The sequence below is a fragment of the Synchiropus splendidus genome, chromosome 1, assembly GCF_027744825.2.
Source record: "Synchiropus splendidus isolate RoL2022-P1 chromosome 1, RoL_Sspl_1.0, whole genome shotgun sequence".
NCBI lineage: Eukaryota > Metazoa > Chordata > Actinopteri > Syngnathiformes > Callionymidae > Synchiropus > Synchiropus splendidus.
This window is the reverse complement of record NC_071334.1, coordinates 25,149,022-25,164,612: the sequence shown is the minus strand read 5'-3', so window position 1 is coordinate 25,164,612 and position 15,591 is coordinate 25,149,022. Positions and strand designations below refer to the sequence as shown.

General features: G+C 43.9%; 1 protein-coding gene across 1 annotated transcript; it reads left to right on the top strand.

Moving 5' to 3' along the window:
* The first annotated feature begins 990 nt into the window (after nucleotides 1–990).
* hs3st3b1b (heparan sulfate (glucosamine) 3-O-sulfotransferase 3B1b) lies at nucleotides 991–14,649 on the top strand. Its single transcript, XM_053845181.1, has 2 exons — nucleotides 991–1,751; nucleotides 13,440–14,649. Exons 1-2 carry the CDS (start codon nucleotides 1,207–1,209, stop codon nucleotides 14,056–14,058), a joined length of 1,164 nt encoding a protein of 387 aa, XP_053701156.1. The 5' UTR covers nucleotides 991–1,206; the 3' UTR covers nucleotides 14,059–14,649.
* The last annotated feature ends 942 nt before the right edge of the window (nucleotides 14,650–15,591 follow it).

The window sequence follows — 15,591 nt, the reverse complement described above, 5'->3', positions numbered from 1 at the left end:
CCTTTGACCTCCATCACAGCCCGGTCGACTTATTTCCATAAAAGTCCAGTTGTAATGAAATCATGGTAGTCGAATAAATGGATGAAAATACTTGATGCCTGAATCGCGTCTTTATATATAGTCATTTATTAAAAACGAAGAAAACGCGTGTTGTGCAATGGGGGAAGTATAAATTGAAAACGCAGTCGTTCGCGCTGGTAGTAGATTATAAACTGTATGTTAACACGCGACATTTCTAATTTGAACTTCATAGACCATCTCAGTAAATAAACACTAAATTAGTGGTGTCACCATTTAGAAGCCAGTAAAAATGGACTCGTTCGCACGTGTCTTAGATTTAGATCACGAGCGTCAATTCGTACTTATTAATGCCAATAGCTCATAAAACAACCTGTTGAGCGTTTGCTCACATCGTCTTTTAATATTTATGAGTTACATTTGTCGTAAAAATATAACAGATAACAAAGAGCCCGTTCTTTTTATTGGTCCACTTTAATTCAAATAGCGCTGTTTTGATTCGAAACAACTGGAAGATTAAAATGTAAAAAGTCGTATTTTAGCGGAGCATTTTCTGGCGAGTAAGGCGTCTTTATTTTGAATCAATCCAACTGAACAAGATACAAACTGCTGAAGCGCATTCGAACTACTAAATACACCTTCAGAGTCCGTCACTGACTTCATACATGAACGTGAAGTATATCATTCAATATATATATATTAGGCTGTTTGAACTGACATGTTGTCGTTTTCCTCCATAATGTTGATGAGTTTGGATGCCGCTCTCACGAAGTTGCCCTCAACTTTTACCGAGTCCTAACAGGAGCTGTCGGAGAGGACCCGCCCTTTCTTCCGCCTGATTGGTTCATCTCCACAACCTGCAGCTGCCTATTTACCCTGCGCCTTGTGAGTGGCTGGATTCGCCGCCAATCCACAGTGCGCTCCTCTATAAGGACTCGCGCGCCTTGCATCGCTCCAAACTAACCTGAGATGAGGAGGCACCCGGTAGTTCTGTGCGCTGATTTTCGCTGAAATTATGACACTTTGGGCCGGTATCGGCTGGAGTTGCCCAACTGTTCAAGTGCATCGTCTTTAATTCACTCGATATCCGTCGGTTTCCAGGTGAGCATGTGCGTACTTTCGCGAGCGCCGCCACCGGGAGGAGAGGAGACGCGCGCGGCTGGGATGTGACTCTGCCTCGGGTCGCTTATGGAATATAGCCCGGTGTGTCACAGCTGGTCCGCGAAGAAGAAGACAGTCCTCCTCGGCGTCATGTTTCTAATCTGGCTCTACATGTTCTACTCGTGCGTGGGCTCCTGCGCCACGCTGCCAACTCTCGCGGCGGACCTCCGCACCAGAGACACCGGAGGCTCGGCGTCCGGCAAGAGGACCGACGTGACGGACCTGATGTCCCGGCTGATGGCGAAGACGCAGCCTTGGGAGGATGTCGATTACGAGGAGCCAGTCCGGACCGCATCGTCCAGGGACCTGCTGAACAACGAAGTGGAGGCAGAGAGAAGCGATGACTGGGACGATGGCAGAGCGGAGGTCCGAGCACCGGAGCCCAGCGCCATGTCCAGCTTCTCCAACGGCTCCGGGAGCAAGAAGCTGCCGCAGGCGATCATCATCGGGGTGAAGAAGGGAGGCACCCGGGCGCTGCTGGAGTTCCTGCGGGTTCACCCGGACATCAGAGCCGTGGGGGCCGAGCCGCACTTCTTCGACCGCAACTATGATAACGGGTTGGACTGGTACAGGTACGTCCACCTTCCTGTTGTTTTGACCCAGCTTCGAGCCGTTTCTCACCACTTCCATCCAAATCTGTTCACGTCACATGAGGCTTTTGACGTTCTTGACGATTAAATTTTCCTCTTTTTACTCCACATTTTTATGAACTGAACAAACTTTTCGATTTTTCTTTAGTGAATTAACCTTTATTTAATAACATTAAAAATGTGAATTACAGCAGCACCTTCTTGAGACTCCAAATGTGTTACATTTTAAAAGCAGTAGGGGATTTTAGTCCACTTTTTTACACTTTTTTAAAAATTGTAATCCATGTTAAATGAAACACGGTCAAAGCCTGGTGTATTATATTCACTTGGACGATTAAATCACGTGTTTTATTTCACGTGTTCGTTAGGTGCCAAACTCACAATTGTTGGACTCAAATTCGTAACTTTCTTTAAACAAAAATATTTGGGAAAGTGGCTCAATTAAGGCCAGGATTTACAAAGTCAAGCGATCTGTAATGATTTCCATGACCATATGAAGCGTACATCGTGTGTCCTTTTGTTTGTGTTTTAGGCTGGTTTTCAAGAGCTCTTGGTCACTCTATTTGTCACTTTTTTGCAACCTCACAAGGATCTGCAGCCACACGCTCAGCTTTACGCCTCTTTTTAAGATACTTTAATTCCTTTCACCCTAATTCTATTTCCCTCACAACTCAGCTGCGCATTTATTTCCCCCCAACTTTGTTTCCCAAGTTTCTTTAGAGAAGGAGGACTACATTTTGGTCATAAAATGAGATTTATGACGACTTTGGTACCACGATTTTCTCACCAGTCCTGTTGAGCAACAGCAAAACTCACAAGATGGACGTTAAAGTTTACTGCCAGATATTTTATCGCCACTTTGGAGCCAGTAAACTAGATTAATTCATGAAAACGGGACAATATATTTAATTCACATTTGCCATGGAAATTATATCAATGTCATCAGATCCAGATAAAAATCTTACAGGTTGTATATTTGAAAGAGAAACTGTGAGAAAAAGTTTTGCAGTGATTTCAGGTTGCAGAACCTTGGTGATGGTGATGATCTTACAGCATTTTGACTGTGGATTGAAATATTTGAACCACGGATCAAAAGTTGACGGAGGCAAATGAAGCAAGCGGATTTTTAGTGCCGCCTTGTGGACATGGTTGGCTACTGTAGCTTTGTGTCTTCAGCGTTTGGGAGTGTTTAAACTTATAAAATCATTATATCGTGGATATGAACATCATAAACAGTGCACTGTTTTTGCTCAAGCGCCCTTAATATATATATATATATATATATATATATATATATATATATATATAAGCTGTGAAGTTTAGTTTACTTTGACTTTTTAAACCTGTGAGTGTTTTTGTGGGTTTAAACGTGTGAATGACCCTTAATTAGAACAAAAACGGTTTAACGTTTGCAAAGAAGTGGGAGCATCCAGGTCATTTACACCTCAAAAGCTCAATGCAGCTGGATGACTGTAAAGACTAATGACGCTAATCTGTGAACCTTAGTCCAGCCAAAGAAAACAGACTGTTGCAGAGCTCTGTTAATCAACCAGTGTTTATCAGTTTATTTAGAATTATTCACCTAATTTTGTTGGAGAATGCTGCATTAATATAGGCAGCCTTTAATGATGAACTCGCACTAAATGACACACCATTCAAGAAGTAAAAAAGAAGTCCACAGATTTTAGAAAAGTAGTGTCTATTAAAAAAAACATGCTGAAAACGATTCATCAACAAATATGAATAAATGCTATCCATGGTAACTATCATTCTTTACATTCATGCATCTATTATTACACACGATATACATTACAGTAATAGAAATACATCTGGTGATCAACCTACAGAGTGTGATTGTGTGTCAGGTGTATAGAAATTAAACAACACAATGTAACTGTCTGTCTCGGTGATCGGCGTGTGTTTGTGTGTGTGTGTGTTTTTCTGTGGGCCGTTTCATGCTTGGCCTCACTGTGGAAATGCTCTGCCCCTGACACAGCCTGCTCGGTCACTGGCATGGTTCTCATTTTGTCACATACGAAGCGGAGCAAAGGTCTTCTGAGCTTGTTCAGTCACTGTGCTCCTCCATGTTGTTTCAGAAGCTTCTTGATATACCGACTTTATCTGATAATACACACTCTGCTGTGACTTAACACTCTTGTTAAAGGGGAAGAAAAGACGTTGTTCCTCTTCGGCTGAAGGCCTCAGAACAGCTGTTCTGCTTCACCCACCCTCCTGTTTCACACACTTTGCAGCAACCGAAAATTGAGCTAAAAATATTCATTATTTGAATTTCATTCATTAAGATGCACAAAGTTGTAATGTCCTGATGCGAGATCATGGAGTGACTTCATAGACAAAATATAGATCAGATTCAAAAACATTGCTTTCAAACCACCAGCACGCCGATCACATTTGTTTCCGTGTTTTTCTCTGTGATTTTACGGGGTGGTTTTTCAGCACTGTTGTCTTTTGCGCAGATGTTGGCAGTTAAAAAGTGTGTTTTCACAGTATTAAGTTTGTAAGACTTTTCTTTTTTTCGTGTTGGTCTATCGCCGCTCCTCTCTTCGCATTTCGTCTCGGCCTATTGGCCCCGAAGTGGCTTTGATATATAATTACTGCTGTGTGGTTTTCATGTCGAGTCTCTGGCGCTGGAGTGAGACGTCTTGTAGACTTGGTGTCCATCTGGGTGGTTCTTGCCCCGTTGTTGTTGTGATCGTTTCCACTCGACCGTGCAGTTCTGCTCTTTTTAGTTCCTCAGACGTAAATGTCAAAGTAAGGCAGAAGTGAGTGACTCTCTGGCTACAGATTTTGTTGAGTAAAATGCTTGTATTTTTGTTGAATGTTCAGTTTTAAATGATTTGTCCTAGTGTGTCTGCGATTTACAATTAGATTTGTGTGTTTCAAAGCATCTGTCGTCTTGTCGCTAAAGAGGATTTCTCTGATGAAATATTGTGGAACTGCTGATAACGTTTGTGCAGGGAATGTAGTAATCTGTTAAACTCTGCAGCTTTCTTTTACAGGGCTTGTTGATGTTCATAGATTAGTCAACCTTTGAGTCACAACAAGTTCTTTTGCTCCAATTAATCTCTTTGTTGCCTGTGTGGCGTGTTGGTATAAACCAGCCTACAAGGTTCAGTAAACACTGAGTGGACTTCTGCACCCTGGCTTTTCGGTGAGTTTGTTTAAAAGTGTGGGCTCATTGTCCCAGCCGTGGCCTTCACCCGGTTCTGCTTGGGCGCTTGCTCTTTTTATCTGCTCACCGCAGGAGTGTTCCACATAGGTGACCAGTCTGTTGCCGCTCAGCTCCTTCCTTCCTCTCGATAGCCCACAGAGGCCACCTGGTTCTATAGAGGCCCACTGAACAGAACCGAAACCATTGTTGCTCTCTTTTGCCGTTTGCCAACATGGAAGTGGAGCGGGTGTTGGGGAAACAATGACGAGGAGGTGAAACCGCACGGTTGCAGAATCGGGCTGGCGTCGCTGTGGTAGGGGTCCTCTGGGGTGGCTGCTATTGATTGGTCAAGCCTGATTGGAGGTAATGAGAGAAGGGTTAAGGGTCAGACCACGTTCTGATTGCTGACCAAGTCTTTGTTGACCATCTGCAGAAGCGCAAAAATAACCAGAGAAACCTCTGTTTCCTGCCGCTTCAGCCACAGAGCTTACACTGTTCTTTAGTGAATGTCTAGAATCAAGGGGCGCCACTTGTCATGTGCGCACCAAATGTTTCCAACTTTCCCAACCAGTCATGTCTACAGTGTCTGCCACTTTCTTCAGTCCAGTTCGATCAATTCTCAACTCTTCTTTTAAAGAGTGGAGAACACATCAAGTGCACCAAAGTCAAAACTTTTTAGCGTGGATGAATGTCAACCAGTGCAGCTCCGAACTCCTGTTTGTTGAAAATGTACAGTTAATTTTCAGAACACAGCAGAGGCATTTATTCTACATTATGATTCATATATTTATGTTAGAGATTCAAACGGGTGTCTGACTTCTGGTAAACATTTTGCAAGCACTCTCATTAACCTTTGATTCCGACTGGGGACGGTTGCTGGTTCTCAGCGGAAAACTAAATGCCACTGAGTGTAAGTTTCAGTGGAAAGTGATGACGACGGACCCAGCGAGGCTTCACTTGTCACAGGTGGGAAGTCCCATAGGTGGCCATTAGGGTGCCAGTGAGTGTCACCGCCTGCGGGATGGAAGAGGTAACACAGAAGACGAGGTCTCCCGGGTTTTCCATTAGTCTGGCGGGCAAAAGAGCAGGGCTCATTAGAAGCTCGGAGTTGTCTCAGAGCACTGTCACTGCTGAGCAACATTAGTCCGCTTCATGTTCTCTCCAGAGTTCCCTCACTGGCGAAGCACCACATGAGATCAACTCTGCCAGAGCCTGTCGCTTTGACTTCCAAGACTCTTCGGGTGAGCTATGGGAGATGCACTTTTTCGAACTCTGACTACTTGCCCAGATTGAACATGGACTCCCATGAAGCTCCAAGTGCTGCGTCTTCTGCAGTAACTTCAAGCTTTCATCGATCAAACTTCGCCTTGACGTTATGCTTTTCTTCTCAAACCTCTACTGACAGAGTTTTGGTTGTGTTTCAATGGTAATTGTAACACCGCTCATGTCAGGTACATGGAACATAGTCTTTGACAGGTTTTGGCCACTTTATTATATTTTTTCAGTTTCAGGTTTCAGGTGCATGGTGGACATCAACTTGACAGGCATTCATATTCAGTTTACTGTTCCATGCAGTCTTTACATTGGGATTGCTGTTCACCAATATATCCACCGGGGGAGCAGCCCACAGTGTAAAGTTTGACAGTGGCAAACCAACATGGCGATTGTGGAAGAAGTATTGATCATGTACTGCCTGCGCAAAAGAGGAAAGGGAGGCAGAGTTGTGGGAGGCGGTGGTTGGTGAGGCCGTTACGTATATCGTGACTGGAGATCAGAGAATTTCCATCACTGTTATGTCTTCCTTGTATCTTATTAGAGCTACATATCGGGTAGTAACAGCAACACTGCGCCCCACGGTTTCTGGTGGTACTTCTCCGTTTGGTCCAATTCCGTATGTTACATTGAGCAAAAACGGGCCTTAAGACTGTTTTCCGCTGAGTTTAAATAGCAAAGTCATTGCCTCATGAACCTCTTACCGACTCATTGTTGAACTTTGTCTCTCCCTGTGTTGCTGTCTGGCTGTGCGAAATTATCTTGTCTCCTGTTCAGATGCAGTCTCGGCTCAAACCCAGAGAAAACACTCAGTGCCGCCTCGGGCAGTTTCTGACACACAAGAAGGTTCATTGTCATGACCGGAGCTGTCGTTACCTTATTTCGGAAATTACATGTTTGCACCGGAGACGATGCGTCTTGAGGAACCTGTAAATCATTACCTCGCTTGACAGTCTCGAGAGCAAGTCACATTGTGTTGCCCACCTGTCTTCGAGAAAGGTGTGCGAGAGGCAACGCATGACAGGCAATTCAAAACTGGATGCAAAGTAGTTTTGGTGTGTGTGTGTGTGTCTCAGGAGTGGGGGTGGTGGCATGTATGTTCTTCTCAAGTCTGTTTCATCTTTTATTCATCTTTGCTGTGGAAAGATCAAGGAGTTTGTGTCTCGGGGTACATGTCAAGTGTCAGGAAATCAGTCAGAATAGCTGATTCTGCCTACACACACACACACTCCTGCACTGTTTGCCATGTTTTTTATTCTTTCACAGGTCATTGCTTTTTTATTTTTCCATCCCAACCTGTCAGCACAGCCCTGATACCGATGGAGAGCTGGAATGTGTAGCTGTAGGCCTTTGCCTTCACCAAACTCTCAAGGAAAAAAACTCACAAACACAAAAGAAAGTACGGGGAAGTCAAGATTCTGATGGCCAAGCTGATGATTATGGCGTCTTTATGGTATCACCTATGTGGCTCTTTCTCTCTAAAATGAACGCTAAATAAAACTTACTTGTTTATTTGGATTTCCGAACTTTAGTGGCCCAACACCAAAGCCTACATGAGAAAAAAAAAGACCAAAAATGAGACAGATAAATATGGTAGATAACTACAACAGTACTATTACTATGATATTATTTTCATTGGAAAACATTTTCTAATGTAACATAAAAGTGGAGCGGAACTATAAATGTGTCTTCTTTCTCACTCACTCCATTCCTTTCAGCAGCTATACTGTTTTATTTATACCACGTTGCTGCTGCTGCTGCGCGCTTCCCTGCAGGGTTATTAACACTTCCAGCCGTCTACAGCCACAGACTCTCGCGGTTCCAAACCCGTATGGCTCCACACATTCCTGCCGTGTTTTCCGATGGCAACAAATGCACTCAAAACAGATTTTTCTTGGCAAGAATATTTGTTATCCAATTGGATAATTTGCGCTTCTCACGTCCTGCCGCAGCGCTGCCGATCAGGATTTGACCACAGGCGTATAAAGTATCTGGTGTCGTCGGCATGTAAGAGACGCTATCTGCGTCTGATGCGCTGTCTATGACATTATATATGGCTGTTATTGCTCTATTTATTTATTTAACTCTGCAGCAGTCTGGGGTCCAAAACTAGCGCACAACCATGAAACCAGTTTTTGAAGTTTTTTAACCACAAACCCCCGTCTCTGCCTTCCCTCACATTCCCTCTGTCATTCACTCACACTGAGACTGTACAGTGGATGAAAGGTTCCACTCTTCGGGCGTTTGACTCCCAGTGAAGCATGATGGATGGACGGGTTGCATCGCTCGGGTTAACGGTTCAGTTTAGACTGGAGGGGGTCACTGGATTCTCAGGCTACCCTGACACTGTGCAACGTCCACTCAAACTTCAGAGTCTGGCAGTTCAATTAATCCGCCGTATTCGCGGCAGGCAATGTTCAGGCTTCAGTTCTATTTGTCAGATTAAGATGTGTTTGAAAGTTCACATCCAGAAAATGTGTAAATCCCAATCAAAAGCGGTGCATGAGTGTCTGGCCGTCGACGACTTCATTCTGCCTCACTTTTGGCTTGTCTCTGTTGTCAAGGAGATGGTCAGGTCTCATCCTAGGTGATGGCCCTGCTGAGAACTATAGCAGTGATCTGAAAGAGGAATTTCACTTTCAAAGCCATGAGACACCTCATGCTGACTCCTGTCTTCCAGGTCTCTGCGTGTGATACTAGGCCAGCTTGCATTATTAATCCTTTTAGCAGACGGACGATTCAGAGGGGCTTCTACGGCGCTGAACCTCCTTCCCTAGTTTCCAGTTATTCACCGCGCCCTGTGAATTTGAAACCTTAGGGCTGAAGAGGAGCTTTAACTGTTACCTGTGATCTATATTGTCCCGTTACTTCACTGTGGAGTCTCTTGGGTGTTCAGTGAGCAAAAATAACTGGATTTTAAAACAAAGAAAATGCATGGGGATTCCAGATCGCAAAGCTAGCATTTGCTAGATGGTAGTTTTGTCGATAATAACTTTGTGTTTTTCCGTACAAGGTCAGAAACTTGGCAGTTGTTTATGGGCCTTTCCCTGACATGTCCTCCAGATGATTCTGACAACGCATAAACACACTTCATATGCGCCATATAAAGCACATGATCTCTGCGTTCTCTCAGCCAGGAAATGAGCTGTCAGATCCAAGTGGTGTTGCACAAACACTCAGCTGAGGCTTCAGTAGCGGTAGCTGCCGGTTGTCTTCCTTGCACAAACCTGCATCCCTATTCTTCTTAATTTACAGGTTCAGCCAGGCCCTGCTCTGAGGTTCAATGTGAGGAAGCCCGTGTATCGACTCAACAGTAGACTGTCAAGAAAAAAAAAACGGTTCAGCACTTTATGTTTGACGATGGGAGTATTGCATAAATAAGCTCTTGGTTCCATTTTAGCAGCGTGGTTCCTCCCTCAGTGAGCTGTGAGATTTGCAAGAGAAGATTATGCTTATCTCCCAAAACACATCCATACAGACGTACTCATGCTCATTCATCACTCTGCATGCTGTTTCTGAAGTGTTTTCTGAGGGATTACTACGTTTTATGCAAATTGTTCCTCATTATAAAAGCTATCATTCTGAAAGTTGTAGCAACTAGTCATTCCCGATCAAAAATTTTCTTTGTGTTGACTGGAAATCTCTGAGTCATGGAAAATAAAAGAGGTCTTTCAGCACGTCCACCCACGTATCCGCTGCCACTGCCTTTCAACTTTGGGTCACTTTGCACTCAGGATCTGTAGCCTGAAGGGGAGACGGTGGATTGGAAAGAAGTTCATAGGTTAAAGTGCAGGGCGGGGAGCATGAGTCGGAACAGTTCACACTTTAGATGATGAGACAACTCGAGAAATTCCCAAGAATGAATGTGGATGACGATCTTAGAATGCGAAGGAGAGAATAACACCAAAGAGCTTAGCATTTGTTTACGTCCACTTGTGGTTATCATGTTAGTAATCGCCAGTATTCTGCAGACAACAAATGCTGCCGTACCAGCCAGAGCTTCTCTCAGAAACGTTACGATCAAGGGTCAAGTGTTTGGAGTCACACCTTGAAAGGTCTAAACAGTGAAGTTGCTGTTTTAGAAAGCAAAGCCTCTCCAGAGGGGAGACCCTGGTCCCATGGTCCTTGAGCCATCAAAACCAGATGTCAGGTATTATTTATACAGCCCAGCTTCGTAACAGAAGTTCAAATACACATCAGTCAACTCGCGCCTAAGTTATCCCTGTCCAACGCAAACCAGCCACTGATTTGCCTTTTTTCAAACAAACCAGCGCTCATTTGACATTCAAATGCCTTCGACAACCAGACGCGTCACACGATTTAAGAACCTGTTGTATCTAGCGACAGACAAACGGCAATCGCAGCTTTTGGAAGCGCTCATTTTTGTCTGGGTGCTGTGACACTAACAGCCAGTTATCATCAAATCAAACATGACGGGAGGAAGGAAAAAAAAAAAACATCTGACAGCAATGACCGGTTTCCTGCCTGCCGTTTATCTCTGAGCTCTTTAAAACAGAGGCCAAAGGGCCACTCTGCGGCCCCTGTTTGATGCTGCCATGTGACAAGGGCTTCTGTTTTGTGTCTTATCGCTGGTTTTAGACATGTCTGTCAGCAATGAAAAATGCTCTGTGGTCAGAGGTGTAGGGACAAATTGAGTTAAAAATGGCTGTTGTTCTTCGTCTGCTCGAACCACAACTCAGTATTGAGTGGTGATTTTCTTCTCTTTTCATATATATATATATATATATATATATATATATATATATATATATATATATATACATATATATATATGAATTGTGACAACTAAAGGCTCAATTATTCTCCCTTTTCATATGGAATTGTGTCCGTTTCAAACAGTGATACTGTCACTGTTCACAAGCGTCCATGCGTTCTTTGTGTTGGTATAGCTGTTCACCAATATATCCACCAGGGGGAGCAGCCCAGAGTCATGTACTATATGACAATCGACAAACTCCAAAACATACATGACAACTGTGGAATGATGATGTACCTCTTGCACAAAAGACGAAACAGCGGCAGCATTGTAGGAGGCGGTGGTCGGTGTGGTTGTTATATACATGGCAACTGGAGAAAGGCTGCCACTCTGAAAACAACTGAAGCTGTGAAAGTCATCACCTCATGGAACAGCTTCCGATGTTTCCCGGTTGACCCCATAAGTGGCTAAGTTGAGAGGCCTGTATAAGTTTCAACGTCTATCGATTGTTGTTTGACATCCTCACTGTTTACTAGCGAAGTTCGTAAACACATTCTTTGCTCATGTTTCACTGAATTGCACGTTGCTCAATGTCGGCACACAACGCAAGCCTTTTTGTTAAACCATTTTCCTGACATACAAAAAAAGCTCAACAAAGAAACGGCAAATGCTTCCAATCTAATCCGATTCCAACATTACAATGCGGCAGGGAGATGGCGGGAGGAGGTCTGAGTTACAATGTGCATGGTGATAGATTATGCTGATCCAAGCTTGGGGAATCCATAAAAATGTAGGGGGTTGAAAATCTTGGAAAACAAGGCATCGGGGGGAAGGGTGCGGGGGTAAAGAGGACAGCAAGTGGCCAGGAAACCCCCTAATAATGCCCAAATACAAAAAAGGCCACCCCAAGTAAAGAGCCGTCACCTCTGACTTAGCCTGGCCCAGTAGTAAAAAGACATGGGGAGAGCGGGGGAGTTGTACTCACTCTTGGAGAAACAATAGCTATTATGCTTCTTTTTGATTTATGAGCTGATGCCAGTAAGGATTTTGTCAGCAAACAGGCAATTCATGACACCAGGCTCTTTTTTTCCAAGTGAACCATTGTCTTCATGTTGAAGGCTGAGTGGGGCATGGAAGGCCAGGAAAGTGGCAGTGGGGGGTGGACATTAGAAAGGAGGGCTGGTGCTTATCAAGGCTTGAGTGGAGTTCCTCTACAGCCCTCTCTCTCTGTGTCGAGTGCGAGAAGCTTTTTGGAGGGCGCTTGAGTGGAACGTGTGCCTGAATTACCCTGCAAAGATTCCGCCGTCCTCTTCAGATATCTGCCACTCTACAGGCTCTCTTCACTATTTTAGTATCAACCCTCAAAGACCCACTTGGAGGGTTTGATGTGCTCTTGAAATATATTACAGGTGTTACATCTATGGCTAAAGTGGACGATAAAACACAGTGCCCCTTTTATGCCATTTTTAACCCTAACCTGCATGACACTCGTTTTTTTTTTTTTTAAACTCTTGGGTTCAACCGGTCCGATATTCTTTCGAATGTTTCTCCACCCTGCATCCCCCTTTTTTTGTCCTGATTTTAAGACTCTCTTTCATGAATTAACCATTAGCTTGATGGACATGAACTCGATTCAGCTCTTAGAGACGCAGAAGAAGCTTTCATGAAGTCTACGGCCCCATATAGTGATATATTTGACCGTTTGCAACTGCTTGGCAAAGAACAGTTAAGATAGCGCTGTCTGCAATGGTCTCAGTGTCCTTGCATTAACGACAAAGCTGAGCATGAACGCGCTCTCTTATCAGTCTGTCCAGCGTTGCCCTTTGTTTTCTCTTCTTCTTGCTGTAGTTCCTCTTTAAGTGCTCTAAAATGGTTATGTCTCTTTGTCGATGTAGCCCTTTAGTCCAAAAGCATTTGTCCAAGCCGAAAAAGCACAAATAACTTGGCTGTGATCCAGGAAACAGCACTTAATATCAAGAATACAGCAGAGGCTGGTTTTCTTCCCAGTGCCGGGGAGAGGGGAGGAAAGCCGATCCTTGCCCCGGTGTCAGTCAAAACCCCTCTTATCGCCTCCACCATAATCTAGACTTTGCGGTTCTGAAACCGAACGCTGCACTTTCTCCTCCGAAACTGGTTCTTTTCAAGTGCCTCTTGATTATATGTCAGAATGAAACCTATCTGTGTGGGGCCTGTCAGGCAGACCTCAACTCCAGCCCTACTTATGTCACAAAAACACGTTTCTGGAACGGGCTTCATCATCTTCCAGTGCTTTGAAGGTGGGTGTGGGGCGCCGCGGGGCGCTTCTATAGGCTGGAGCAATGCGAGAGGCTTTTGGTTTCTCCATGAGTAGAGTGTTGTATTCTGACTTGAACTACTCATGTAACATTCAAATGAAAACATAACTGCGATAATATTTAGTTTCAGCGAGGTTGTTGAGGGAGTTGTGTGGTTGCTGTTGAGTCCCGTTGTGAAGTGAAGATTGCTAACGTCTCACTTTTTTCCTCTTCAGAGACTTGATGCCCAAGACACTGGAGGGCCAGATCACCATGGAGAAAACTCCCAGCTACTTTGTGACCAAAGAGGCTCCAGCGCGGATCTCAGCAATGTCTCGCGACACCAAGTTGATCGTGGTGGTGAGGGACCCGGTCACCAGAGCCATCTCAGACTACACACAGACTCTGTCCAAGAAGCCCGACATCCCGTCATTTGAGAGCCTCACCTTCAAAAACAGGACTACGGGTCTCATCGACACGTCTTGGAGCGCCATCCAGATTGGCATCTACGCCAAGCACCTGGACAACTGGCTGCAGTACTTCCCCATGGAGCAGATTCTGTTCGTCAGCGGAGAACGGCTGATCAGCGACCCGGCTGGGGAACTCGGCCGAGTACAGGACTTCTTGGGCCTGAAGCGGATCATTACTGACAAACACTTTTACTTCAATCAAACCAAGGGATTCCCCTGCCTCAAGAAGGCGGAGGGCAGCAGCAAGCCACACTGTTTGGGCAAAACTAAAGGCCGTACCCATCCCAACATCGACCCAGAGGTGGTCCAGAGACTACGGGACTTTTATAGACCCTTCAATATGAAGTTCTATCAGATGACTGGACATCATTTTGGTTGGGATTGATAATAGCTGTGGACATTTTTTTTTTCATTTCACATTTTCCAAAAAAAGAAAAAAAAAAAGAATTATTTTTTAATGTAATTCAGCAAGATGTGGAAATATTCCTCTATATATATGTAAAATGTACAGAAATCTATTTTATAATAATTTATTTTTATTTCTAAGTAATTAATTCACTAAGCTGCCTAACCATATTTGTATGTCTGACACACATGTTGCTTTGGTTTTGACATTCCTCGTGGCTTCCCCTGTGCAGCCCTGTTAACTCAGCATTGAAACTAGTGGTATTGCAGATGAAATCAAAGTGAAATTCACTATAATACGGGTACAGACTGCGCACAGAGAAGCAAAGACTCATCCAATCACTGTGCTGTATGATTTCCAATCATTATGTTCCGCTCATTTACCCGTCAAACCACTGCATTTGGTTGCAATGTCCACTTTGTGACAATGTAGGGATATTGAATGATGGTACATTTCTAAACAAGCTGATATTACTATAGATTTTTAGACATTTAAGTGCTCAAATTTGGTGTGACAAGATTGGACATGGCGAATGGAGAGAAAAACAACTAGCCGAAAAAAAAAGAAAAATATTTAAAAAACCTGAACCATTGTTTTCTCAAACAAAAGTAACATCAATTTGAGATCCAAATGAACCAATGTGGCTGTACCGTGAGTGCCATTGTTCACCACACTGCCCCCACATTCGGGTTTTTAACTTGGCAATTTTATGCTCAAGTCAATAACCGTTGGATCAATTATTGATCCTCATTGTGTCACCAAACCATTCACTTCACCGCTGCCGGCTGCCTCTTCTAATGAACGTGTCATCCATCAAACGTCAAATCTGGGCCCAATCGCATGTTAACATTATGCTAACTGGTTAAAGCTACCTTGCAGATCAATAGCAGTGCCACTGTTTTGTTCCCCATTCATTGTAGAGCCGCAGCAGAGTCATGACTAACCCAGTCACTCTGATAAAAATCAGGATATTGATTTGTTTTGAAATTTGAAACGACAAATCCTTATTTTGAAAATGAGCATTTGTCGTGATCGAAAAACACATACAATTAGGCAGCATCACAACACAGAAGTGTTTTCAAGTTTTAGAATTTTTGACTTTAACACGGTCAGTGTGACTTTCAAAGCAAAACATTCTCCCTAATACCAAGCGTTTTTGAGTCAGTGCTGACTGTGTAGCTGTGAAAAACTGTGGAATCAGATCCAGGATCAAAAGCAGGGCCGGTTTACGTGAAACACGCTCAGCTCAGCAGGAAACCCCTCAGGCAGAGTCTTTCATATCATCAGAACAGAAGACCTCATGTGCCATCGTCCAGATATGCTTTATGCCTTACTCCCCTTTATCGTCTTCCCTTTCATCTCATCACAATAGTTTCCAACCAAAAAGAAAACACAACACTGACAAGAGTTTAGGTGTCATGTACTAGACTGCATCTCTGCAGGCCACACCATTTTGAAAAACTCCAAGCTTGATATGCAAGGAAAAAAAACCCATCAGATATCATTTTGCAT

Excerpts from the sequence above, each read along its gene's own strand:
- hs3st3b1b (XM_053845181.1), top strand. The coding sequence starts at position 1,207 with ATGGAATATAGCCCGGTGTGTCACAGCTGGTCCGCGAAGAAGAAGACA. Across the intron at positions 1,752-13,439 it reads AACGGGTTGGACTGGTACAG|AGACTTGATGCCCAAGACAC; the intron begins GTACGTCCACCT and ends TTTCCTCTTCAG.